The sequence below is a fragment of the Perca flavescens genome, chromosome 21 (assembly GCF_004354835.1).
Source record: "Perca flavescens isolate YP-PL-M2 chromosome 21, PFLA_1.0, whole genome shotgun sequence".
In the NCBI taxonomy this organism is placed as follows: Eukaryota; Metazoa; Chordata; class Actinopteri; order Perciformes; family Percidae; genus Perca; species Perca flavescens.
In genome coordinates, this window is record NC_041351.1 from 17794681 (window position 1) to 17821030 (window position 26350).

Here is a 26350-nt window from a genome sequence, read left to right on the forward strand (position 1 = left end):
TATTGAGTGGGCGTGGTCTGTCACCTTGAACGTTGGCAGAGCACCTGGCTTTAGGACACACACACGCACACACACACAAACAAAGCTGTAGCTGACTAGCAAACTTTTATTTTCTCCTTAAGGTGGCATATTGTAGCATCACTCCATATTGAGCATGTCAGAAAATTCTGCATATTTTTGTCCGGGCAGTTTTTTTTTTGTGAACACACGCTCAGACCCACCGATGGGCCCCAGTTTGTTTGTAGAGAGAATTAGCCTGGAGGCATCAGTCAGAGAGCACTGTACACCAGTTTGGTTTAACACTAAACCCCCAAACAAGGGTTTGTGTACACTGCAAAGCCCACTTTGATGAACAAAGCAGAGCAGACTGAAAAGATCCAGGCAGTGTCATTGATTCATCAGGGCTTAAAGAAGGCAGCTGATTGCAGATATTGTGACATCGGGCCGTAATCTCAATATCAATAATTACAATTTCAGCTGTTTCTGTCCTGTTATACACACACACAGACACACATACAGGGGTGGTAGGGAGATCGAAACAGTTCAGGTTAAAGGGGGGTTCGTCCCTCTAAAATATTCATAGCTTCTTCATTTAAATCAATTCGGCTCTACGGGGGCAGTCGAGCGTTGACTGTCAGAAATTGAGCTGGGCCTGTTGTAATCACTTCTTTACTTATCTCTATAGATGGCTTGTTCGCAATGGGCTCTGCATGGCTAGCTCACCACCACATTGAGAGGGGGGGCTCTCTCTCTCTCTCTCTCTCTCCCTCTCCTCTTCCCCATCTTTCCGCCCTATCTCCATGTTTCATCCCCACCCTCTCATAATGGAACACACATAAATTCATCTGGGTATTGAACCAGGGACATTCATCACCCCAGAATTCATCTGCGAGGCATTTTCATTCCCAAAGTGTCTCCTTTCTCTCTCCCACTTTATCTCTCTCTCCCTCTCTGTTTCCCATCTCCATGGTGGCATTCACCGGATGGCAGTCGGTGTCACGATTAATCTTTAATGCTCGCCTGCCCTAATTTTTCCTCATATTTTTCAAGATTTCCTGCCCTCCAAACACCCCCCCCACACCTTTTGCCAACATGCGCTCTATATAGAGTGATTACATGGAATGTTGCCTTGTTTCATCACTTGTGGAGGACCACTGCCTGCCTCTGCCTCTCCTGTGCAGTCTCTCTCTCTCTCTCAGGCCACTAGCCCTAGACCAAAGCACAGGGCTGACGCTTCCACCAACAAATTCATCCCTAGGCTCCCTCTGCGGATCTGTGTTAACATCACATGGATGACAACTGTGTACACCTCAAGTAGTTCACTCACTCATGCACAGACACACACGCCACAAATGCCCTCCTATTTAGAGAGTGGGACAGCCGAGAAAATAGGATAGAGGTTAGTATGCTAAAAATACATTAGCCTGGCAGTTCTTCTGCTGTCTGGGCAAAAAATAGCATTGGGTTGCTGCCGTCTCAGTCAGTGTTGTTAACTAAGGAGCAGGAGAGAATGCTCTGCCCCGGCTCAAGTTCTTTTCTTTTTTTGTGTGTGTGTGTGCACAGAGCTTCCTCTTCTTACTTGCATGAACACAAAGTCCCATTGGCTACAATTGTGCTTTTAATCATCATGCTGGCAGGCCATCTCCGAAGAGATGTCTCAGTGTTTCAGATGATCTCATTGCGGTTAAGAGTCCTTATTTGCCTTTCATAATACCTGGTGTTGGTGTCTTTAACATGCCTCCAGGGTGCACACAGGGCAAGTTTGGAGGAAGACAAGCCCTTTCTGTATGTCTTGATTTATGGAAGCTATTTTCTAAAGTAACTTTAGATGTCCAATATTGTGTATCTTCTCCTCTTTGGTTCTCTCTCCTGACATCCGGGCCTAGCTTGGCTCAATCTGGTCGCACTTAGTGACAGAGGAGCTTGGTCTGTCTGGACGCCACTGTCATCTCTTTCCCACAGCCCCTCTGAATCATTTCATATTCATTACGTGTCTGGCTGGAGCCCGGCCTCTGACATTTGACTCTTAAAGGCCCACCTGGGACCGGCATGAAATAGACTGCCAACAGTGCGGCGTAGGTGGGAAGGAAGAGTGTATCGCTGGAAAGTGACAGATAGGACAGCATGTTCGACCGACAGCTCGGGTTACAGGCTGTGTGTTCCCTGTAACCCTGTTTGTGATATTAGCATTGTGTGAACTGAGAGATGCCCTGTAGCAGAGCAGCTCCGAACACGCGTAGGTTACGAGAGGTGAATGAGAAGAGACTGAAGCCACTGGATCCTGTTTGTTATGAATAGAGCCACTGTGCGTTAAAAGGAACGTGCTCTGATATCAAGCAGCCCCTTCATTTCAGAGAGACGTATTGTCTAGCCTTCACTGTGACCTGAAGTGTCTTATCAGGGCCATTGTTGGTGAAGTACCTCAGCTGAGAGAGAGAGATAGCTGGGTAGTTATCACAATAATTAAGTGCTCATGTCAGATGCTGAGGAGCATTAATTGTTCTGTGAAAAATAAATATGTCACACGCCTCTGCACTGCTAGTTCCTGGTAGGGTTAAGACTTTGTCTATTCCTCATTCCTAGCCATCTTGTTTTCAAAAGCTCCGCCAGCCCCGATGCTCTCTCTGATTGGGGGGGGGGGAAGGGGGATAAGGAAATATGCAGCCATGCAGCACTTAGAGCGGAGAGGGCACATTCTGTTATACCACAGGATATTTAACCGTAACCTGAGGAAAGCTTTTTATAGTAGGCCAAAAAGACGATTGGCAGGTAGGAATGAAGAGAGGCATTTGTTCATCAGTTCTGCTCAAGCATATGCTTGCAGCGGTGCTGTTGTATGCCACGACGTGACACCCGGCTTTGCCCTCGCGCCATACGTGGGAAATCTTTTGCACAGCACCGCTGCCACTGTGGTGGTTCCACAATAGAGCTGGATTATTGTGTCTGGGCTGTCAGCACCTCTCAGCTGAAAGAAAATGAGAGGGAGGGAAAGAGAGCGAGGGAGAGAGAGATCTCAGGCACCGGGGGAAGCTGGCATTTTCAAACAATAATCTTGGTGGAGCCTTCCAGGAGGTTTAGGTCATTTTTGGCCTCTGGATTTTTGCCCTTTTCTCCTTTTGAACAAAAATCAGGGGAGAGCGATTGGGGAGGAACAGAACAAGGAAATAAGGGAAGGGAGACAACAGACGGAGAGAAGGAGAGGCTTGGCTGGGTGACTGATATTATTAGTGTTCTGTTGTGACTGATGGCGCCTTGGCCTGCATCTAATGGCTGCCAACAGGCCAGCATTGGCAAATTGAGTCTGGTACAGAATGACCTATATCCCCGTCCCATTTAGCACATTACAGCATTTGTCTTTATCGTGCCCATCTCTTTATCCATTCTTTACTCCTTTCATTTCTTTATTTTGTATCAAGTGTCATGATGAAACAAAAGCCCTATATATGATCTCAGTTTTGCAGCAGTTTTTATAATAACCTTAATCTGTGTGTCCCAGTTGCCTTGACAAAACCTGTTTCCACTCTCCAGCCTCATCATGTTTTAGCTCGCTCAGAATTTAGCCTTTTCAGCTATAGAGATGTTAAACAGTGAGGGCAGATAGATGGCAGGTTAAGCCGACCGGCATATTTTTTTACTTAGTACCTTGCGTGCAAAGCTGCATGGCTGCCCAAATGTGCTCCTCCTGGTTACAGGCAAGAGTGGCATCACTAATCGTCTCTGCCTCGTGTGAATTATGGATTGGATGTAATGCAGCTATTAGACACACACACACACACACACACACACACACACACACACACACACACACACACACACACACACACACACACACCTCCACGCATGCATGTCACTCTCTGCTGCAGTGGTGACCAGCTAGGTTCCCTTCTGCACTCAAGAGAGGGTTTCCCTCGCTGCACATTAAAGTCTAGCCTACAGTGGCTCCTGCTGCCTAACCTGGCCACCCAGCCTCTTCTTCCCCACACTGCTCACCTTTACTCAACCTCCACAGCTACATACATCCTGAAGCTAGCAAGAGAATATCTCTGCTCTCACACATATGCTTGCTAAAGCCCTGTAATCCTCAACACCAGGAAGAGATGCATGGGAATCTTGGTCAGATGACTTTAAAGAATGAGGAAGGGAAGGAGGAACTCCCCCTCCCTCCCTCCCATCTTCCCAAAAGCCTGCTGGGTTGCTCCTGGGGCTTGACATACCCAACCCCACCTGCCCTTACTTCTCAACGGGAAGCTCCATCACTGGCCTTCGCTGAGCTGGCCTACTTGGGACTGTTTGATCTCATTGTGGAAGCAAGTGAGCTCGCTCGCTGCCTGGCAGGCAGAGAGAGCTCCTTGATGCTGAGGGTTGGAGAGGTGGAGCAGGCTTCAGTGGAGAGGCTTAATAACTGTATTAACATCGGTGGCTCCCCCAGGACCCACGCCTACACAGCGGAGGGAGGGGGAAGGGGTGTAGCACTGTAAAGCTGCCTTCTCACACTTTGAATTTTCTGCCCTAATTTTCTCTCTCCTCCCTCTCTCATTTTTCAGCTCGGTTTTTCCAATTCAGTGTGATTTATAAATCAAGATATATTGGAGCGGCGTGTCTCCACGCTTGTTTCTCATTTTCTCACTATGCTGCGCGACAGTTCCTGCCTCTGTATCAGTTTGTCTTGTCATCATCCCTGTGGCAACCCACTTCCTGTAACTATCCATCGTCTCATTTTGTCTTCTTATCTGCCCTTTTCTCTAATCTGTTTGTCCTCTTCCTTACGCCTGGCTGTTTACTTATTCATTACAGATTGACATTAGTATTGTCGTTCCATCCCGACTTCCTCCCTCATCACATTACACATGTTGGCTTACAGATGGGTAATATTACAATCGACTGAATTGAAAGTACGGTACTCTTTCCTCACCTGTGTGTGTCGCTGTTTATGACAGGTCCCCTTATCCTTTGAATTATACATTGGAATCTGTTGAATAATTGATAGGCCCCACTTAGCTTAATGGACAGAGTTAACTGGGAGATGCGTGGGTTCCTACTTGCAGAGGAACTGGGTCGCAATAAACGGCCCCCCTCAGTGTCATAATGAGGCCCCGATCACAAGGCAGAGAGACAGAGCAGTCAACAGAGGCCAGCTGGGGTTAACTGGACCCCAGAGGGAAAGAGGACAGGAGGGAGAAGTGGGAGCATTAACAGTAGGCTCACCTGAGGGCTCGGCTCAGGTTACTTCCACTTATTGTTTTGGCAGGCCTGCTTACTGTGTAAATAGACAGCAAGTATGATCCTATGCATGCATGCAAGCATTTTTTTTTTTTTTTTTTTTTTTACTAGTATTTTTCGCATGCATTTACAGATGGAGGAGCAAGCAACTCTTTGCACATGGACGCACAGAGTATAATATAATATTAATAATATATATATAATATAATTTTTCTGCAGTTTACTTTTTGAAGAACACAGAGTAGTAGGCTTTTACATTTTGAAATAAAACCTTTACATTAAATCTTTACGTCAAGGGCATATTTGAAGCTTCGTATAGCTCCTTTGCACATGTACAGAAATATGAAAACTGTAGTCATAATCTTGAGCAATGGGCAAACCAAAATTTCAATGTAAAGAATGTAGTGATATAACAAGCATGACCAAATCAATAGGACAGCGATGTTTGTAGCTCTGCCAGTATTTCTGTTCAGGCTGTTTCTGTGAACCAGTCGATCAATGAGATAGTCCACTTAAAAAAAATGTCTATTCAAAAGACCTAATTATTTTTAGACTGACTGATTGTAGGGAGAGCTCTACTTTTTCTCACTAAAACCAGCCCTCTGACTGGTGGACAGCCATATCACAGGAAATGGTGTGTGTGTGTGTGTGTGTGTGTGTGTGTGTGTGTGTGTGTGTGTGTGTGTGTGTGTGTGTGTGTGTGTGTGTGTGTGTGTGTGTGTGTGTGTGTGTGTGTGTGTGTGTGTGTGTGTGTGTGTGTGTGTGTGTGTGTCATGATCAAATGGCTCCCCCCCAGGCTATGTGGAAAGGTCAGGGATCCATGCAGGAAATTAGTGTCTGTGGAGGCACAGACAACACACACACACACACACACAGAGACACACAGGGAGAAGGGAAAAACCAGAACCCATACCCGAGGAAGCTAAACATGTCTTTCATTAAAATCTAGTAACATCCCACTGCGCTCCCTTGATGACTCTGCCTGCTCTCATCAGCCATTTTTTCCTAAACACAGAGCTAACTTAACCTCCCAGTGCTATCGACAAGCCCCTCACTTTTAATTTTAAATTTTTTTTTATATTAACGCTGGCACTAAAGAAAAATGAGTCTGCCTCTCCCTGCCCACCCGCTCTCCTCTCGCAATGCCCAAATCTTCCACTAAGGAGCCCCCTGACGCTAAACATCACACAGCTGAATCAAATGTGTGTCATCAGTCATCATTCATGAGCAGGAGAGCAGTGGCTGGCCCGGCAGTGGCGAGCCTAATACCCCGTATACACATACATGGTTATTTTGAAGAACGGAGACATTTCCCTTCGTTTGTGCCCTTTGTTTACACGTAAATGGAGAATTCGCCCCTGAAAACAATTCTTTCTAAAAACTCCGGCCAGGGTGGAGATTTTGGAAAACTTTGTTTGCACGTTTGCATGTAAACTGAGACAAACGGAGGTTTAGGCAGCCGAGGAAGTGAGGAAGAGAAGAGAGAAGAAGTGATTTGTTGCTGTTATGTTTGGGATTCTGATTGGCTAACGTGGGCTTGAGCTTCTTGTTACACTGCCACCTACAGGTTTGGCATATACACGGGTACGGGTAAACAAACACTTTTCTGAAAACTGACGGCTGTGCACGATGGTATTTTTGAGAACGGAGAGGTTTGAAATGTCCGTTTATGAAAATAGCCGGCCACATGTGAACGTAGCATAAGGTGTTTAAAGGTACCACTGTGATCTACCTAATGCAGAGGAGTTTGGTCACGTGTGCAGCCAAGTCATTTCAGCCTGTGGATTTGTAGAATAACGTCTGCGTGCGTATGAACGATTGGTTGTTTTGTGTGTTTCTGTGTCATTAATGTTTTCCTCGGCATCTGACTATTCTAAATATGTCAGCTGTCTCCTCTGGGGTTTTAAGGCCTGTGCTGACCTACTAAACTCCTCGGGTCCTGGCAAGATTGAGCTCTTTAACAGTCCAGTGACAGAATAATGGTACGCTTGCTGCATCTTCTTGTCCACACCTTTGCAAATACCTCCACTTACCTCCATAAATAATATGCTTTTAAGTCCAAACTTGACATTGGTACTTTGAGCTAATTTATGAAGGGAATTGTTGTCATTATGGTTTACAAGTACAGTAGCGGAATGCACGCTTAGCCTGCCGAGGCTTGAAGGCAGAGGTAAAATTACAAGCGAGTTTTACTATTAGCTCTAACTCATGTTGACGAGTACATGAAGTGACAAACCTAAATGGGTGTCTGGAGTTTAAGAGAAATTGTCTGGTAAGGAGGCACATTATTTAGCGTCATTGAGCACAATCATCCATTCACTCTCGCCCACTTCCACAATCATGCTCCTGCTCTGAAGTTGAGAAGATCAAACCCTTGTAATCTTTTCCCCCTGTGATTGACTATTGTGTTGTCCACACACAGAGAGCGAGAGAGAAAGAGAGAGAGAGGGAGGGAGAGGAGGGGAAAGGGAGAACAGGAGTCGAGAGAGGCAGTTTAACATGACAAAGCCTGTCCCTGGTGATCCTCTTTTCTCCTCCCCAGATCCTCATGAGCCTCTTCTCTTTCTCCCTCCTCTCTTGATCCCTTGTTCCCCCCCTTTTTTTTCTTTACCTCCTCCTGGCCTCTCCAAGTCTACTTCAGCCCTCCTAATGCAAATAGCCCTTTGCCCCCCTCCATATTTATGACCTGCTTCCTCCACTTTTAAATATGCGCTTAAGAACGAAGGGCCTTGAAAGCTGCCAGTCATATTGGATTAGCGCGTATCAATGGGCAGATAACCTCTCTGTTAGAGTGAGTGAAAAGCAAACACTCGAGCATAAGCATTCATGAGGGGTCTTTGGCCTTCAAACACTGAGAGGCACTGTGTGTGGCACTCGGCTCAGTAAAGATCAAAAGGGTCTGATAATGTGTATGGATTTAGGTTCAGCGCAAGCAGACAGAATTGTGGCCTATGAAATGCATTTCAAGCTATTTCTTCACCTGTTTTTAATGAGATGTGTTCATTATCTCCAACGAATCAAAATCAAATTTGCACAAATCTTTTCAACTGCAGTGTTTTTCAAAGACACACAACCTCTCTTCTCTGAACATTTTTGTATCTCTTCCAGCAATTGGTAATTACTTTAAGGTCACAGGAACATATTCAGGCCTCTGACCCCTTTGACTTCTTATTACAGGTTGCTTGTAATGTCGTTGACCTTTATTTTACGTGAATAGAGGGAATAGAGGCTTATTTGGCTGTTGCACTCATTCTAAGTGGCTGTGAGAGAAGAACATCAATCAGACAACTAAAATCTAACCTTTTGTTAGAGCACACAGTGAGTTTCTGGTTTTGGTAGGCCCAGGTTTTTAGTGTTTCTTTGGCACCCTCCTGGCTCCTCGTATGCATATGTGCAGTTTGTTATCACGAAGAAAAAAAAACATCCACTCATGCACAATTCTATAATTAACCAATGCAGGCACTCTGTTAAAGAGAGGCTTAATGTTTCATGAAGCCATTTTCACAGTTAGAGTAATAACATTAAAGACCGGTTTGTGAAGGGCTGTGTGGTGTGTGTTATGATTCAATGGTGACCTTGATCTTGAATTATGTGCTACAACTACAAGTCACTCCAGGAAGGCTCTATTAATTTGCCTTGAGAGAGTTGACAAAGGGAGGTTACACTGTGGTTACACCTCCCGTTCTCACTCTAAAGAGGGTGTCTGAAAGCAAACATGCCGGCATGCATGGCTTTTATTTGGGGCCTGGTTTTGAAATGTTTGTGTCTTTTTCCTCAGATGCCCTCTCTATCTTTATTCTCTTGCAGCCTGTCTCTTGCTGCTCCCAGCTCTCTTGCCCTGTCTCTGTCTCTTAATGTGGGTCAGTGATGTCACATAACTTCACGCTCAATGGCAGATCCACTGAGGGCAAACACTTGCTTGTACTCGTCACATGGATTAGCCGCGGAAAAGGCTTGCTAATCATAGGTCTGCTTCTCCCGTTTAATTAAATTCCCGGTCTTTTAGCTCATTGCAGTGATGAGGCTTTGGTGCTGCCCCTATCAGTGGTGGAAGAAGTATTCAGATCCTTTACTTAAGTAAAAGTACTAATACCACACTGTAAAAGTCCTGCATTGGAAATGTTACTTAAGTAAAAGTATGTATGTATTATCAGGAAAATTTACTTAAAAGTATTAAAAGTAAAAGTACTCAATGATCAAAACAGTAAGTGTTTAATGGTCTAATCATTGGAGGCCTATATATTGTTGGGTAGTTGAATTTATAATCAAACATCCTATTTTAAACTACATTTCTTGTGTGAGAAACTTTTTTAGTTTGTGAAGTAACTAGTACCTAAAGCTGTCAGATTAATGTAGTGGAATAAAAGTAGAAAGTGGCATGAAAATAAATAATTCAAGTAAAGTACAAGTACCTCAAATTTGTACTTAAGTACAGTACTTGAGTAAATCTACTTAGTTACATTCCACCACAGGCCCCTAATGCACACATACAGGAGTACATTTGAAAGACCGTATCTCTGCACAAAAAAAAAAGTACATTTGCATTGACTCCTCGGCCTGTCAAACCATCTTGATAGACCTGCCATGTACTGTACCAGCTGTATGTTCACAATCCTGAGTGAATCCTGCACACACATTTTCACATTCTCACGCACACACACTCTTACATTGGATATCATGTTTTGGAGTGTTCGTGCCCACACACTAGTATGACACTGCTGTGCCTATCTATCCACATTCTGGCATCCTCTGGCCGACATGGGCTGCTTTGTGCCCCCTTGTGCCCACCACCATGTCCCACATCATCAGCTCATGCCAAATATCTCCAGTCACCCCAGGGCAAGTGCCAGCTCACATAGTCCCACTGTCAGTCAGCAGGCATAGACAGCTGCTGGGTAGAGTTACACTGTTACTCAGGGTTGCAAGGGAGCGTTGTTGCCAGGGAACTTGTGTTTCTCTTTGGCAAGATAGCTGTCTTTGGATACCTGTTATCTTTTTGTTTTTCACAATCAGATCCATAAACATTGAGGGCATAACAATAAAAGGAGTGTATGTGTGGTTTAGATGTCCGGTGCATTCTGTATTTATTAGCAGACTTATTATTTCACTTATAATTAACTGTGCCAAAGGCTAGCATGTGGCTGCAGCAGCACAGAGCAGCTACTGTGGTTAACACAAAGTTGCTGCTAGAAGGCTAGCCCCTGTAGACCTCACCTTTGCCATCTGCTTGATCCCTTGGTGCCCCCCCTGCGCCCTAGTTTGTCCACACATGTTCTCAGTTTTGCCTCCATTTGCAAGGGAAGCAGTGATAGGAAAACCTGGTGTGTTGTTATTTCAGAGGCCTGGCAGCGTGGAGAGGGAAGTTATCTTGGGCCCCTGGAGAAGGGCTCGGGAACATGGTGGGGGCCACTGGGCTGATAAAAACCAGGCCTGGCCTAGACAAGAACATGCTGACATTCACACATGCACAGGCTGTCGTGCACATACATACGGTACATAATGACACAACATGCACTTGAGTGTGCAAACGGGTAGTTGCACTTATTTGCATGAGCATGCACATTTTCATTCGTTGTGTCCCTAAAAGCAATCAAACAGAAGAAATGCATATACCTGTGGCGTCACCTATTTCCCACATACAACACTCCTCCCCACTTCACCAAGATGTAAAGATGCCATAAATTACCCCTGCTAAACACAACCTGGTGTTTTCCCCACTTCTGGCCCACCGTTTCCTAGTATTAAGGAGGGATCGTCATAACAGCCTAGAAAGACTCCCTACTCTGCACCGCCTTGCCCTTCGGCCTCTGCTCAGCCCTCACCTATCACTCACGTATGTGTGTTTTTCTTGCCGTAACACTTTCGATGGGGGGAGTTATTTTGCCCCAATTTGGAGCACTATCCATCAAATTTTGGTTTTGGAGCCAGTGTAGCCTTCAAATGTACTGTATAGTCCTTTAAGAACTCAAGCTGTCACATCAATTTCTGCTCTCTCTGTAAGGTTTGAATATTCGCAATGGTTGTAAAACAGAAGGCTGTCATTTCTTTGAAATGTAGACCACAACGAACTCTCTTAAGTGGAAGCAATGTGTCATGCGCCACAGAAAAATATATCATGAGCCTTGACTCGGTTAGAAACAATGGAGATTGGAGGCTCATTATTAGTGACAGCCACCTGTATCTCCATGCCTTCTCCCTCATTCTCTTCGCTCTCCCTCTCTATCCACACTGAGAAGGTAGACTGCAAGCTAGACATGCTGCAGCTTACGGTGTGCACAACCGGGACAAGAGGATGCTCAGTAATCCTCCTAACTCAACCTCACTGAAACACACACACACATTCGTACGGCATCATAATAAGCAGGATGTGAGTGGGAGTAGTGACAAATGAAGGGCCGGATTCAGTTACAGAGAATACAGGAGGCGTGAGGCTCGCTGTCTTCTCTCCTGCCCCATACCTCCACTGGCTCTCCTTCCTGTGTGTGTGTGTGTGTGTGTGTGCGCGCGCCCTGTCGCCAGGTTCCTCCCCCTCTTCCCTCCAATAACTGTTCACACTCTGTGTTTGAACACAAACACACCCCACTGTCGCTCACCAAACAGCTGTCAGTCTGTGCGTGCCTGCTAGCGCGGGATGGCGCATGCACACGCCCTCGCTCCCGCTCATATTTAGATGGTGTGCGTGCCTTTGCTGTCAGTAATCAGTGTAAAGGCAGTGAATGGAGCCCCATCCATTTTCAGCAAAGAGCTGTTATGACGCTTAGTAAGAGAATGGCAGGATTTCCCTGTAAGCAAGGAAATAGTCCCATTTCCCCCTTCAGTAATTTAAGAGTGCTGACAAAGCATTTGTGTGTGTGTGTGTGTGTGTGTGTGTGTGTGTGTGTGTGTGTGTGTGTGTGTGTGTGTGTGTGTGTGTGTGTGTGTGTGTGTGTGTGTGTGTGTGTGTGTGTGTGTGTGTGTGTGTGTGTGTGTGTGTGTGTGTGTGTGGTTTCCCCTGCTGCTTACCCGCATTCTTGACTTGGAAACCAAAAATAACGTCTGAATGTTTAGCAAAAGTCGAGCACTATGCATGAGTGATACCCTTCTCTGCTCACTTGTTGTTCTGTTTCATTGCACATAAAAGCTCTTAAGTTGCTGCCAGTTGTTTTAATGGACATGCATGATACATTGGCCTACAAATCCCAGTTTTTTTTTTTTTTTTTGCAAAGCAGTAACTATCCCTGAGGCTGTTTCATTGGCCATCCCACTTCATTATTTTAAGTAGACTTCAAAGTGAGCCTTAATGCAACAGCCTGTGGCATGGTGGTCTGTCTGGTGTTTCCTCTCCTGCACAATCACTGCATGGAAAGACAAATGGACCTGTATATGTCCTGCCATGTATGTTACACATGGCGATCGTGTGTGTGTGTGTGTGTGTGTGTGTGTGTGTGTGTGTGTGTGTGTGTGTGTGTGTGTGTGTGTGTGTGTGTGTGTGTGTGTGTGTGTGTGTGTGTGTCCAAATAACCCAATAGAAGCCGGGGGAACACAATGGTCTTCGTGATAGAGGAGGATTCAACAAAGTGGAAGTGGTCAAAGCCCTCCTTCTTCTCCTCCATCCCCTCTGCCTTCATTTTCTCCACTTCTTTTTACCTCTATCCAGCCAGCCAACCAGCCAGCCTGCTAATGTAGTTAGCTTCCTCCTAATGATGGTGAAATCTCATTAATATGCTTCACAGCTGGGCCGAGTAACCAGTGGGGAAAAAGGTAATCAAATCTCAGAGGACTAACCCAGAGCTGAACCTCAAGAACTGCTCAGCAGCTCTGGGCCGAGACAGCACAGTCTGGAGGCTTGATAATAGCCGCTGGGCTTGTGTGTTTGTGTGTCTCTTGGTCTGTGGTCTCAATGCCTTTTGAAGTGCTGATGTTAGCCAGGCTATCTTGTGTCAATATTACAGCTCTGGCTAGTTCATCATCAGAATAGATTTCATTTCAGTCTTGCATATTTGTCCATTTAAGTCCAGACATGCTGTAATTGCTTATGGAGGATGTGGCTGCGAGGGCGCGGCTTCTCTCTAAGTGCACTTGTGGCTCATGATGTATGCAAAGTGAATCTGAAGAGCAACATTACAGACCACTCACACTTGAACTTAATTAAATCACCGGTGCTTTGAGTTTGAGAACACCACGCCACATTAAGCTATTACGATATGTGGGGGGCTGCACATGCACACATGTGGACACACCAAGTGTATTTTACTCGTCTGTATATGTGAATATCAGAGGAGAGATATAAGTAAATTAAATCTAGGTGCTTTGACGTGTTGGTCATTAAAAATTGTTTTTATGAGAAGTATGTTGTTAATTCATGGCCAACTCACACATTGTTTAGACTAATTAATAACAATGACATTCAGAATTAGAAACATAATAATATTCAATACATCCAATACTTTAAATGTGCCAGAATGAGTAGAAAGGCTAGTTTTCAGCCAGAGCCAGTGGTCAGATGTTAGACAGACACACCCTCCTTTAAATGGACTTCTGCTGTTTCAACGCAGTGTCAGGATGGTTTCCGCTGGTAACACCTGACGGCCTGTGCTGTTTCTGGGTCTGGTCTGACAGCATGCCAGGCTGTAGTCTTCAATCCAACCTTGTGTCTGGCTAACAACAATTGCGGTAACCATAGGGTCCATGCGGTGTCTGTTTCACCTCCTCACCAATAACTTCCTTATCAGAGTACAATAGATTCCTTATCAGTACCTCCTTACTGTTTTTCATTTAAACATTATTTTCAGGGTTGCAGGTTCCTGTGTCTGTATCCTGAAGCCAAGCAGTATGTTATTTTCTATTCATGTTCCTCTCTCTTGGCTAAATGAATGATATTCTAGCTGTAGCACAAGTATTAGTTACTGTGTTGACTTTGCAGGCTCTGGAGGGGCTCCGGCTTTGCCAGACTTGCACATTTCCAGCGTTAATATGTTGCAAGGATATGGAAGGAAGCTCTCCAGGCGAGCGTGAGTCAGTTCTTCCAGTGTTTGTGCGTATGATTTGGTGGATCGCACAATAGGCAGGCTTGTATGATAGTTGGTGTTGATCAGAGCTTGGATGCAGGCTGGTGTTGAATAATGCCAGGGTGAGGGCTGCTGAAGGGCTAAGTAGCTCTGTCCTCTCTGCTGTGCCTTTTCTGCCTCTCTGTCCACAGGCCTGCCATTGTTTTGCTCCATGCCTCAGCTTGACAAGGCTCCAGAAGCCAGCCATTGTATTTGATTACAGTCGCCAGCCCCCTCACAGACTCTCGTCCTTGTGTCCCAGATTTCCATGGGTGCTCTCATTAAGACTACGCATTCTGTGTGTGTGTGTGTGTGTGTGTGTGTGTGTGTGTGTGTGTGTGTGTGTGTGTGTGTGTGTGTGTGTGTGTGTGTGTGTGTGTGTGTGTGTGTGTGTGTATATGTAACTGACCGATGAGGCTTTTTAAATGGCTCCAGGAAAGCCCTAAGCCTTTCTGTGTAAATGTAGGCATGGATGCAATTTTCATGTTTATGTGTGGGTGGGTGGCACATCGTTTGTCTACTGAAGGAAGCTTTAACATGGATGAATCGCTCTGTTGTCACACTAATAATGCAGGGCTGTAATCAGTCCACATCAAGAGAGGCAGAAGAGCACAGAAAACTGAATGTTTTTTTGCTAATTAGAAAATATGCCATGTTATGTAAGGGTTGCTCTACTTAAGCACAGTGACTGCATGGCCCAGTGGCATGGGCAAAGCTGGCCCGCAGTGACACCAATACGGACGGAATCTCTCTCCTTTTCATTCTCACACTCAGCCTCCCAGCTCACTTTGTGACTGAATCCTTTACCTCCTTTGGACAAAATGACCTCCCATAGCAAAACAACAGTGTATCCTGCTATATGCATAACTCTCCTTGCTGGAAAATAGAGTAATTCTTGTTTATGAGCATATGTCCACACATTTTCTCAAATGTATCACTCCTTTCCTGTAATCCTTTCTGACATGAATAGTAATCATGACAGCTGTTTGTGTCACAAACAAACTTGAGGGAGGAACACAAATATAGTAATAAATACAGCCTTGCTTTTACTCTTTCTTTTACGTTTTTTTTTTATCACTTCATCTGTTAGTGTTTTGTATTTCTATCTTTAATTGCTCAAACACATTATACTTCTTTGTCTCGTCCACATCTATGCCTTTTCGTGCCCCCCTGCTTTCCTCCCTTTATCTTTGCCCTCCATCGTCTGAAAACTCTCTCTTCTTGTCCCCTGATATTGCAAATACCTTTTATATGTCTTCACAAAATAATCTCTGTTTAATAAGCAAATATTAAGTGTCTCACTCAGGGCTGAGGTCCAATGTTTCACCCCTTAACCCATATTAACCGATTTACCTCACGCTGGTGTGTAATATATAATATGACATCTGGGCCCTAATATAAGAAATGTCTTGATATCCTGGGCCTGATTGGGTGTCACTGTGTTGCATTGTGAGCCTTATTGCTGTTGGCTTAACTGTCAGCCTTCGCTTGAAACCCACTTGGATATGCTGTGTGTTTTCCCGACTGCAGAGATAACACACAGGCTTCGGAGATGCTGGATTTTGGTGTACCGTGCTTCTGTCTGTTATTTTATCCAGGAAGTCTTGAACATATCTGGGCATCAGGTCTGTTTATTTTGGTTGTTCTGAATGTAATCTTCCCTTGCACCATCTGCTGCATGCACGTGGAGATTGGCACGCAGAGACCAGTACATAGTCACTATAAAATGATAGGAAAGCGTGCGTGGTTGTGTGTGTGAGAGAAAAAGAGGTAGAAAAAACGTTATCCTTGCTATTTATTGCCCAGTGTGCAGTTCGATTAGAGTTGCGTGTGTTGTTTCAGGATCCATTGCGAGCGTATTGTTTGTCTGCGGGGCCGTCACGTGACGTGGGTTCCAGCCTGAACCAGCCCAATCTGTTCAATATAGAGGGCTTATTTACACACTGAGCTGCAGGTGGCTCCTGAGCTGCTTGTCAACCTCCCCAATCCCTCTTCTGTTGAGCTGATGATGCTGGGTGGAGCAACGGGGCTGCAAAACTGCACAAATGCTTAAAGTATGATACCTGTATGGATATGGACAGAATTTCGTACTGTAGTCAAAGTTCTTGAAGTGCATCTTATTTTCTTAAATGAAAAACGGTAGGCTATAGTATTTGGATATTAAAACTCAGTCATCAGTATAAAAATCTGGTTACAAGTAAAACACACATGCTGGCTCAAAAAGGCACCATTTCAAAACAGGATTATACACTTGGCCATAGGCCACAGGGTGCAGGTCTCCGCTGTGACTGTGTGTGTTTTTATGTTTGATTAAAGAGCCGTGTTTTGCAACACACAGGATATTGAGGTCAAAGTCCAATACATATTACATGAAGGCAACAGCAGGTTACTTCCCTTCAATCCTGGACTGCTTTTGTTTACTATGTACGAGCACATAAAATATGGGAGCCTGCAAAGCGCTCACATGTTGTTTGGTTTGTCATATTAGTGCTTATTGGATGAATACGGAGCATATTCAGCCTCTTCCTGTTCCCTGGTCTGATATTGAATAAGAGGGAATTAGTTGTGTGTTTGGTTGGGAGTATGTAAACCTGTCTTACTTGGTCAGAAGCAGTGAGAAGTAGCCTATGCTTAGCCTCGTCTGCGCTATTTGTTGCTCTTGATTGTAGCAGTGTATGTTTTATCCTTTATTTTCAAGCATTCATACTTAAAAAAAGACTGCACAATTTCTGAATAAATAAAAGTCTTTGAGCCCTGCTAGCAAAGCAGCCTCTAGCTGTAACGCTCAATACACACAAGCCATAATTTCAGCAGTAAATAATAATAATACTCTGCAGAGGCTGGTTTCATTGGTGTTTGATGATCAGTGTGTGTAAGTGTGTAAGAAAGTGTTTGTTCTGTAAAGATATTTTTATGAAGTCTTTCCTGTGGCGGATCTGATAATGTCTGATCAAGAAGTTGTCCTTGCATGTGCTGTTTTTTTTTCTTTCTTTTCCTTTCTAACACAAGGTTTCTAGAAAGTGAATAAGTTTCCCTTCTGGTGATTTGTATTAGATGTTGTGAAGCTGTGTGTGTGTGTGCGTGTGTGTGTGCGTGTGTGTGTGTGCACACATGAGATTTAGTGTTTATCCCACTGATATTGATTCATGCTGCATGTCTGTCAGCGCTCCATCTGATAGTGTTCACTAACCCCCCTGTTGTTGCTCTTTCCTCTCCACAGCGATTGAGACCCAGAGTACCAGCTCAGAAGAGATAGTGCCCAGCCCACCTTCACCTCCCCCGCCACCCCGCGTCTACAAGCCCTGCTTTGTGTGCCAGGACAAGTCCTCAGGGTACCACTATGGTGTCAGCGCCTGTGAGGGCTGCAAGGTGAGACTCCTTGCCTTCCTCTGAATCTGCCAAGCAAGCAAGATGTTTCGTCAATCTTGTAACCTTCGTGTGATTTGTAGGGGGGGGACAATACGCTCACATGGTCTTCACAGGCTAAGCGGAGAAGATGAAAAAGATAAAGCACGTCATTTTGGGTATTTCACATCCTTTGGGGTTTTTTCATTGTTTAATGCTGGAATGTAAAGTTGGGTATGAGTCAAAATGGACTACTTTTTCATGGGGAATCAATATTGGTTGCTTTATTGAGTTGCCTAATAATCAATATAACCTGGACAATATGCAGTTGCCTCTTTCAACACTTAAAAAAAAACCTATATCTGTGCACATTGTACACTGTGCACAAGATAATGTATATGATGGACCTGCGTCTAATCATGAGCAGTATGTGAAACTTTGTCACGCAGCTTTACTCTGACTCATCATCCAATATCCGCAATGTCAACATTTCATAAACTCGTTTTCTTTTGCTTGGCGGTCATGCGTTGAAAGATAGGGGGGTTCTGGTGGAGGAATATTAAGAATAGTACTCACCCTGCAGTGTTGGTCAGGATGGAGCTTACTTTAGTGAGCGATTTGTCCTCAATACAGAACAGCAATACAACAGACGTAATTATGACATGCATCAAAGTTATGTGTGTGGTCTGAAAAATAAGTAGAAATGGAAAATGTACACATATCAGTTTAGCCATAACTAACAAAAATTTAACTGGGCTTTTCTCATAATGTAAACACTAACAGCAATAATAATCAAGCATACTACTATCAACAGGCATGCTAACACTCATATCAGTATCAATACTACCGACATCAAAGACCCGCTGACCCTGTAGCTTGACCACGTTAAATAAGGCAGTGCCAGTAACACTGCGTTGCTTCGAGAGTGCAATAACTGATAATTGGTACACAATATGATATCCAGAAACAGAAACATGATTACAGAATGTATAATCAAGTACTTTGATGCAGCTTAGCAGTCCCATCAACACAGTATTTTATACTACATATTTATGACAGTATTCATCATAAACAGAATTAACGTCACAGCTAGCCTAAATTCCACATGCTAATCGTGTCTGGAAACTCCATGAGAGTTTATCAATTGACTTAACTCAGAGAACTGTCCATAGTCAGAAACAAGTCCATTCTCAGTCTCAGTATTATGACAAGAGCATACAACTTACTGATGAGACATTCACGCACACAGGAAAGATGACAAAACATGGCAGGTAATCAAAGGAAAAGTCCCTGATGTGCATGCACGCACCACCAACTGAGAAGTCTGCATCACCAATCTCAAACTTTATTACATGCTTTCTTGAATTTACCAAATAGGATTTTCCAACGTGGGTGAGTCCTAACCCAAACATGAGTATGTAAATCCTCTTGGCAAGATTTATTTTCTTGTAACAACAGCCCTGTGTATATCAAGTGGAGGTAGGGAGTGGTGGTGCTGTTGGTGACAGGTGCCTGCTAGATCCTTAGACTTATTGACCGTGGAGCCAATACTGTGGTCTGTATGTGTTGCCATATGTGCAAGGATAGAAGTGCTGCGAGAGGAAGGGGGGGTAGAGCAGAGCGAAAGAAAAACATGCTGAAGAAGGCAGGAGGCAGCAGCAGTTAAAAAAAAAAAACCGTAAGAAAGGGCAGGAATTCAAAAGGAATGTAGAAATGCAGACAAAACGACACAAATATGGGAGAAACTGCAGGGAGTGAGATAGTGGGATTGCGAGAGCAGACTGGGCTCTGGGAGCAATGAACAGCTAAAAAGAGAGAAGTGGGGATGGTTGAAGGGGCAGCAGATTGGGCGGACGGGGAACAGGGGCCACGGCTGAACCCATTGACACCAAAAGAAAGACGCACCAGAGCACAGGGCGGGGGGTGAAGTGGAAAATGAGTAAAGAATGCACACAGGGACGAGGGCACAGGGAAGCAAGGATTCATACATACAAACACGTATCCCTTAAAACCAAACCCTCCGAGTGCTCCATGAAAGTCAACCTGCTCCCCAAACGCCACTTATCAAAAGTTAACAAAGTAAGAAGAAGCTGACCCCTCTGCTGTTTTCTATGGGAAACCAAACTGGCTGCTGGCTGTGTTTGAAATATATGCAAATTAGATTACCCCAAATTTAAAGTCACACCATTTTTGATAATCGTCTTTTTTAGTCTTGACAGGTTTTGTATGTAGACATACTTAGACCAAAGTCAAGTTATTTACTTACCTTAATCATATCAAATCTATTCTTGACTGTCTAGGCTAGACAAATCCTGTGTGTGTGTCTGTGTGTGTGCACTTGTATGTACTGAGAGAGGCTATGCATGAGTGTGTGAGAGACAGGGAAGATGGTGCATAGTTACATAGTTGCCCCCGTCCAAATAATGTGTAGTATGTGTGATGCACTAAATCTTTTCTTTGTGTTTTATTAGATTTTGTGTTTTTTAAACAATTTAGCATGGGCAGGAAATGTGACCGTGGGAAAACTTTGATTGTGCTTTTCTTCTTACTTTTTTTGTTTTTTTCAGGTGCTTGTATATGTATTAAATATATATGACTTTGATCTCAAAGTTCATTTCAAGTCCCAAAGTGCTTTTAATTGTGTCACCTTAACAGCGCTCGCCATTGTCTAATAGCATCGAATTCAATAATTAAATAGGGTAATAAGTGAAATACTAAGGCTAAATCACAGCCCCCGGTGAGATTGTGTGTGTGTGTGTGACCAATATAATATATATATAAGTATGAAATCTGCTCTGTGGTTAGTGTCACCTCAAGCAGAGGCAGTGGTTGTGTCATTATTGCAAACTGGTCTCTTCACATCTTTACATGTAGTTTGTCACTGAGGTCAATCATAGACAAAGGAGGCATTTAAAAGGAATTAAACACACAACAGTCTAACACACTTGCTAATGGGAGGTCAAAACTCTGTAACAGTGTGATAAACACAGAAGGAGGGCAAACAATAGACGAGCTGTGAACGTGAGTAATTAGTTTCTCCTTAGTGATCACAGGGTTGTTCTCTCTGACAGCTCAGAAACAGTATCAGAATTGACACTGTAATTAGCTTTTTAAGGCCATTGTGCACTGAGAATATAGCTGTTGTTTTAATTCATCAGCCAACAATTATTGTGCTGTGCATATCATTTTTTAGAACGATGACAACTTAATTCAGAAGTTTTAACAATCAGTTAATCTCTGATCTCTGCTCCCTGGAACGTTAAAGCACTGCTTTGATTTAGGATTCATTTCACCATGTCACTGCCACCAAAGAACGCAACAATGTGTTATATTATAATCATAAGGAATGTTGGCTAAAACTATGAAAATATCCATCAAGTTCAGCAGCTAGCGTCAGCCGCTAGTCCCCTGTCAACGAACTGTCTGCCCACTCAACAGCCGCAGTGCTTATTTGAAAAATTCAGGATGCCTTCTCCGTATCTCTGACTTCAGAGGAGATGACTTGGCATTGCATACTCAATAATTCAACACTACAGGCATGTGAACGTATATGGTTGTCTCATCTGAGACTGGGGTAAATTGAGGGTTAGCAGCGCTAGCTTTGCTGCAGCATGCCAAACTACAAAGGCATTTCCTGGGGGCTGCAGCGAACAGAGGAAACAGGAGGGGGATGTTGAGCTCTGCTACTTGGAGACAGCTCATTCGTTTGTTGTTTAAGTTCTACCGCCTGCATATACTCACCGGCATTGCACTTCTTTTCCCCTCTAGATATTAACACTTAAACATTAAATATGCATGTCCACCCCCTCATGTTTATGTTTTTGTCTTGAAGGCACGGCAGTGCGCAGCGGGCGCACCCTCCTCCTGGTTTCCGCTACAATGGGGGAGAAGTGTAACCATATTTCTAGAATCCCCAACCGCCACCTTTAGCAAGAATGTTACCTTTTTGCTGTGTTTTTCAGCCCTCTTACCAACCATCCGTCTTTACTAATGTGTGGACTGTAGCAATAGCTGTTCTACAATAAAGGCAGGGGTATGCCCACACATACACATACACACACATACGCACTTGCACAGTGGGAGGCTGGGAACGCACTCTTAATCTGGGCACAGTGTGAAAGTCACGTAAGAGAGGATTCCTGTGCTTCCCTGTGAACTCGCCACCCCCCAACCCCCGCTTCCCTCTTAATAAAGCATTTCATCACGCACATGCAAAGCAGAAGGCACTGACACACTCATAAATGCATGAGGCAGGTAGACAGCTGTGAATTCAAGAGCACATGGCCCATGCAATCATGTATGTGCTGTTACCGTTCAGTCCTCTTTTTCATCCCTCCCTCTTCTTGCAGCTCTCATCTCCTCTGAAAGTTGCAGGGTGGCTGACAGGCCCGCTGAGGGCTCTTGTCGCCGGGTGGATTAAGCGGTGATACAAAAAGAGGCTTAAGGCCCGCAGGAAGCAATGACTCCTAAAAGAAGGAGAGGGGCGAGGGGCAGGGGGCGGGTGGGGGGCAGGACCAACCGACTGGCCCATGAGCCGGCAGCTGCGACCAATCGGGAGGTGCAGCGAGAGGGCACCTGGGCTTGGTGGTGCGTGGGGGGAGTGGGTTAATCCCCTGTGTCACTAGGGTCAGGGTCAGGGCACCGGCAATCAATGGGGACATGATACACGCACAAAGACCCCAGACTTATCCAGCTAGAATTAACTTCAAAATACTAGCCTCTCTACTTTGTTGTTTGTTCAGGCCCGCCCTGTTTTGTTGGGAGACCGTGGGTCTCCTCAGAGGAGTTTGTAGGAATCTTCTGGAGGTACCAAACCTTTTATTTCTAGGCTGATAATGGTGCGTGAAAAGCAGGACTGTGATTGGAATTGTGAAATCGTCACTAAAAATTTATTTTACGCGGCAACCGGTTGCAAAGCAGATATGAGGCCTTGATGAAATCCTGACTAAGGTTAGATGATGTGACCCTCTGAGGACTGAAACGCTTCCTCTAGCAGCCTGTAATCGTAACTATCGCCCGCACTGGTGCCTTGCTCAAACAGATACATGACAAACTGCACTGCAATTCCTCCTCGAGGTTCATTAAAAGCCTGAATCACTTCCACTCTGTGGTGGTGGATGGGAGATGTGAGAAGAGGCTGGTGATCCGGGAGGGACAAATTGTGGGCTTACTGTATGTCCACCGGCCATCTGTCGGCTAGCAAAGCTAATCCCTTGGCATGGGACCGGCCCCCTTCGGCAGCCACCCTACCTCCCTCCCTCTCTCCCTAGCTCGTCCCGCCCACCGTCCTTCCCACCAAAACATAACCCCTGTACATCAATACTGAAACTGACCTGTATTACACTTGTCCCGAGCCCTGCTTGCAGAGTACTCAGAGGCTAATTTGCGCTAACCTATTTTTTTTTTTTTGTAAATCTTTTTGACACACAAGGGATGTTTGGACACTAGGGCCACAGAGGTTAACATTGATTTTCTGGGGTTGCGTGGCATTAAGGAGAATCGGTAGTTTCGATGCATGGCTTTTTTGTAATCTTATCTATCAGGGAGAGATACTTTGCTCTGTTTCTATGTCTTGCTTTTGTGCAATAAAAACATAGTTGGCCTCCCCAAAAATCTCTCATTCCAGCTCAGTGACCAAATATGAGCTCATTATAATGTGTCCTCTACCCCATGGACTACATTTTAAAATGCTTTTTCTTTGATCTAGTTCAGTTACAAAGGGAAATGCAGGAGAAGAGGGATTTCTTGTTATCTCTCTGTATGTTTCTCTCTAATAATACGCGCTTGGCCTGGATCTAGAATTGCTTATTTCTGGCTGTGTAAACTGGGCCATGGTTATATGGCACCCAGTAACCCTGTGCCTTTTGCCCCAAAAGCCTTTGGACCTTAAACATCTCCAAAATAAAATACATTGTGTTGTGGTGGCCATCACTGAGCAGGTGGGCGTCCTCATGAGATGTCGACAGTTCACTATTAGTCTCTGGCCAGATTATGTCACGGAATAAGCCTTTTAAGGACCTGTTGTAACTATTTGGTTTATTGCCTTTTTAACTGCAGCTGCATATGGCTATTCTGCATGGCCTCTTTTTGATTTCGTTCTACTCATTCACTAGGGCTTTGCTCGATTGAAGAAATTCTTAGTCGACTAACACTCGTTAAATTGTATCGACTAATCGATTAGTTGATTTAATCGACAGATATGTAAATCTGAGTTTCTCACCACCACTTTAATTCTTGGGTTTACCAGAGATGTGCTCGTACGTTTCTTGGAAATAAGTCATTCAGCATGAAAAAAGCATAAAACGTGACTAATCGACTAAAGAAATCTAAGTTGACTAAGACCAAAACGACCGATTAGTCAACTAATCGACTAAGAGGGAGCAGCCCTACTTTTAACCTTGCAAGTACTTTAGTTGTTGGGAACTGGATGAAAATCATAAATCATAAAACATGATCAACATATGAGGCCAGAGTTTGTAAAAGGCAACCAGAGCAGTAATGTTGATATATAACCATACGCAGGGCCGACACGCAACGACAAACAGCACAACTCTATTTGCCAAGTAATTTAGTAATTTGCATCCCTCACACTTCTTTTGCCAGCCACCCACCCCTGTCCTCATCGCTCTTTCTGTCACACAGGGCTTCTTTCGGAGAAGCATCCAGAAGAACATGGTGTATACTTGTCACCGGGAGAAGAACTGCATCATCAACAAAGTCACCCGCAACCGCTGCCAGTACTGTCGGCTGCAGAAGTGCCTGGAAGTCGGGATGTCCAAGGAATGTGAGTATAAAAACGGTGTTGTCCAGAACTCCCTCCTCCCACAGGGCTCTTTAGGCCACGCACAGATCTCATCATAGCTGTTTAATCCCAGAAGAGTTAGCATGATTGTTACCACTGCAGGAAGTCCTAAGCTAAAGCAGCATTTGATTACATTTGTTCCACTTGCAAAAGCGCTCCAAATCGATGCGCACACATTTTTTCACACACGCTTTGGTGGGGATTCAAGTGTGAATGTTGCACTTAATTCATCATTTATTTAAAACTGCACTGGGTGGAGACGCCATCCTGTCAGTTTTCCGCATTTTTCTGAGAAAATTCTAATGACCTGTGGTGATACCAAAACAAAGTCAAAGGGAATTCAAAGCTGTTGCTAATAATTCTTCACACATTGAGGCTTTTAGTTGATTTTTGTTTTGTTTAAAATTTCGAAGAGAATATCCACTGTAAAAGCGAGACAAAGGGCAGCCCAGGATGCACACTGGCAATAACAGTGAGGGTGTCGCCAGGCTTGGCAGGCCTCTGTGATGAATATGTTCTCACCTGCCGAGAGTGAAAGAGCAGGCGTCTGCTCCCATCATTGCACCCCGGGGGCTGTGTGAACACATACTGTCGCACGCACACACACACGCACGCACACACACACACACACACACACACACACACACACGCGCAGTCAGACTTGATAAAGTAATTGGAAGAGGTGTGACCGCAGAGAACTCGGAGGACAGCAGGGTTTTTACCTCAGCCCGATCCCACGACACACTCTGTTATAGACACAGACACACGCTTGCTATCATTTTACACATTACCACAATGGTGTGTATGGGACACATTTGTACTCGTGAATACTGATAGATGCTTAGTAATAGAACATGTAAGCATATGCAGACCGGAAGTGTAGCACCTCTCCTCCTCTCACAGGCCCGTTTAAACTCATATGCAGACAACCTCCATTGCTCTATCCCTCTCTGCCTCCTGTCTTCCCAGCGCTACTTACCTCATCTTTCTGGTACAACGAGTGCAGGGAGCACTCCCCATGCCACAGCACTGTGGCTTACAGTAAAAGAAGTTATCCTCTGAGCTCCTGAGCTCTTTACCTTTGAATGGGGCCATTAATCATGGTTAGAAGGATCACAGCAGCCAGCTCTTTTACACACACACAGACACACACACACACACACACACACACACACACACACACACACACACACACACAACAGGGGAAATAATTGGAGTTGTAGAGCCATCTAGTGGTGAATAAGTAGTACTGAACAGTCAAAACAGCTAAAATTGGTTTTCTGAATGGAATAGAGGCTTGACATTTTTTATTATCGGATAGGTTTCGAGCCACATTTGCTCAGCGGCTTTTGGTTTAACAGTAATGCCTTTTTCTGATTGCGGTCATTTTGTGCAGAGTGTGCCGAATGCTCGTCTTGTGTCCTCAGCAGTGACTTTGGCGAGTGAAACTGGTCTGGGCTGGTGAGGAAGGAGAGGCTGGCCATCTGGGGCCAGCAGGGAGTCTTACTGCCTCTCTCTCTCACACACACACACACACACACACACACACAATCTAGAACGATAACACACACACACACACACACTGAAATACATGCTTGTGCATAATTCCACGCACATACTCAATTTATGCACATGCAAAGTAACAAACAAATTGATGTGAAAAAAAAAAATGCTTTAACAGAAATGCACTCCGACAGCTCCACTTAAACACAATACACTCTCTGTCACACACACTCACACCCACACAGAAGGTGGACCCCCTGCAGGCGCCGGGGGACGTCTGGGTGACCTTGTGTCTGTCGGCAGACAGCTCCAGACGACCGTGCCAGGCCTGCTGCCAGGTGGCAATGCCAGGCAAGACGGCATCAGAAGAAGGGAGGAGGGGGTTGTTAGGAGCAAGTGGACGGTTACAAGGGAAACGCCTGTAAGCCTGGTGCCACATTATCATCAACCTGTC

At 44.7% G+C, this 26350-nt stretch overlaps 1 protein-coding gene across 3 annotated transcripts in view; it reads left to right on the forward strand.

Annotated features, from left to right (window-relative positions):
• The window catches only part of raraa (retinoic acid receptor, alpha a), a 143647-nt gene that overhangs the window by 109926 nt on the left and 7371 nt on the right, over positions 1 to 26350 (forward strand). For all 3 annotated transcript variants that reach the window (XM_028567581.1, XM_028567579.1, XM_028567580.1), the window contains 2 exons: positions 17467 to 17615; positions 24234 to 24375. In XM_028567581.1, coding sequence (XP_028423382.1) covers positions 17467 to 17615; positions 24234 to 24375 — 291 coding nt within the window. The remainder of the gene's footprint in view (positions 1 to 17466; positions 17616 to 24233; positions 24376 to 26350) is intronic.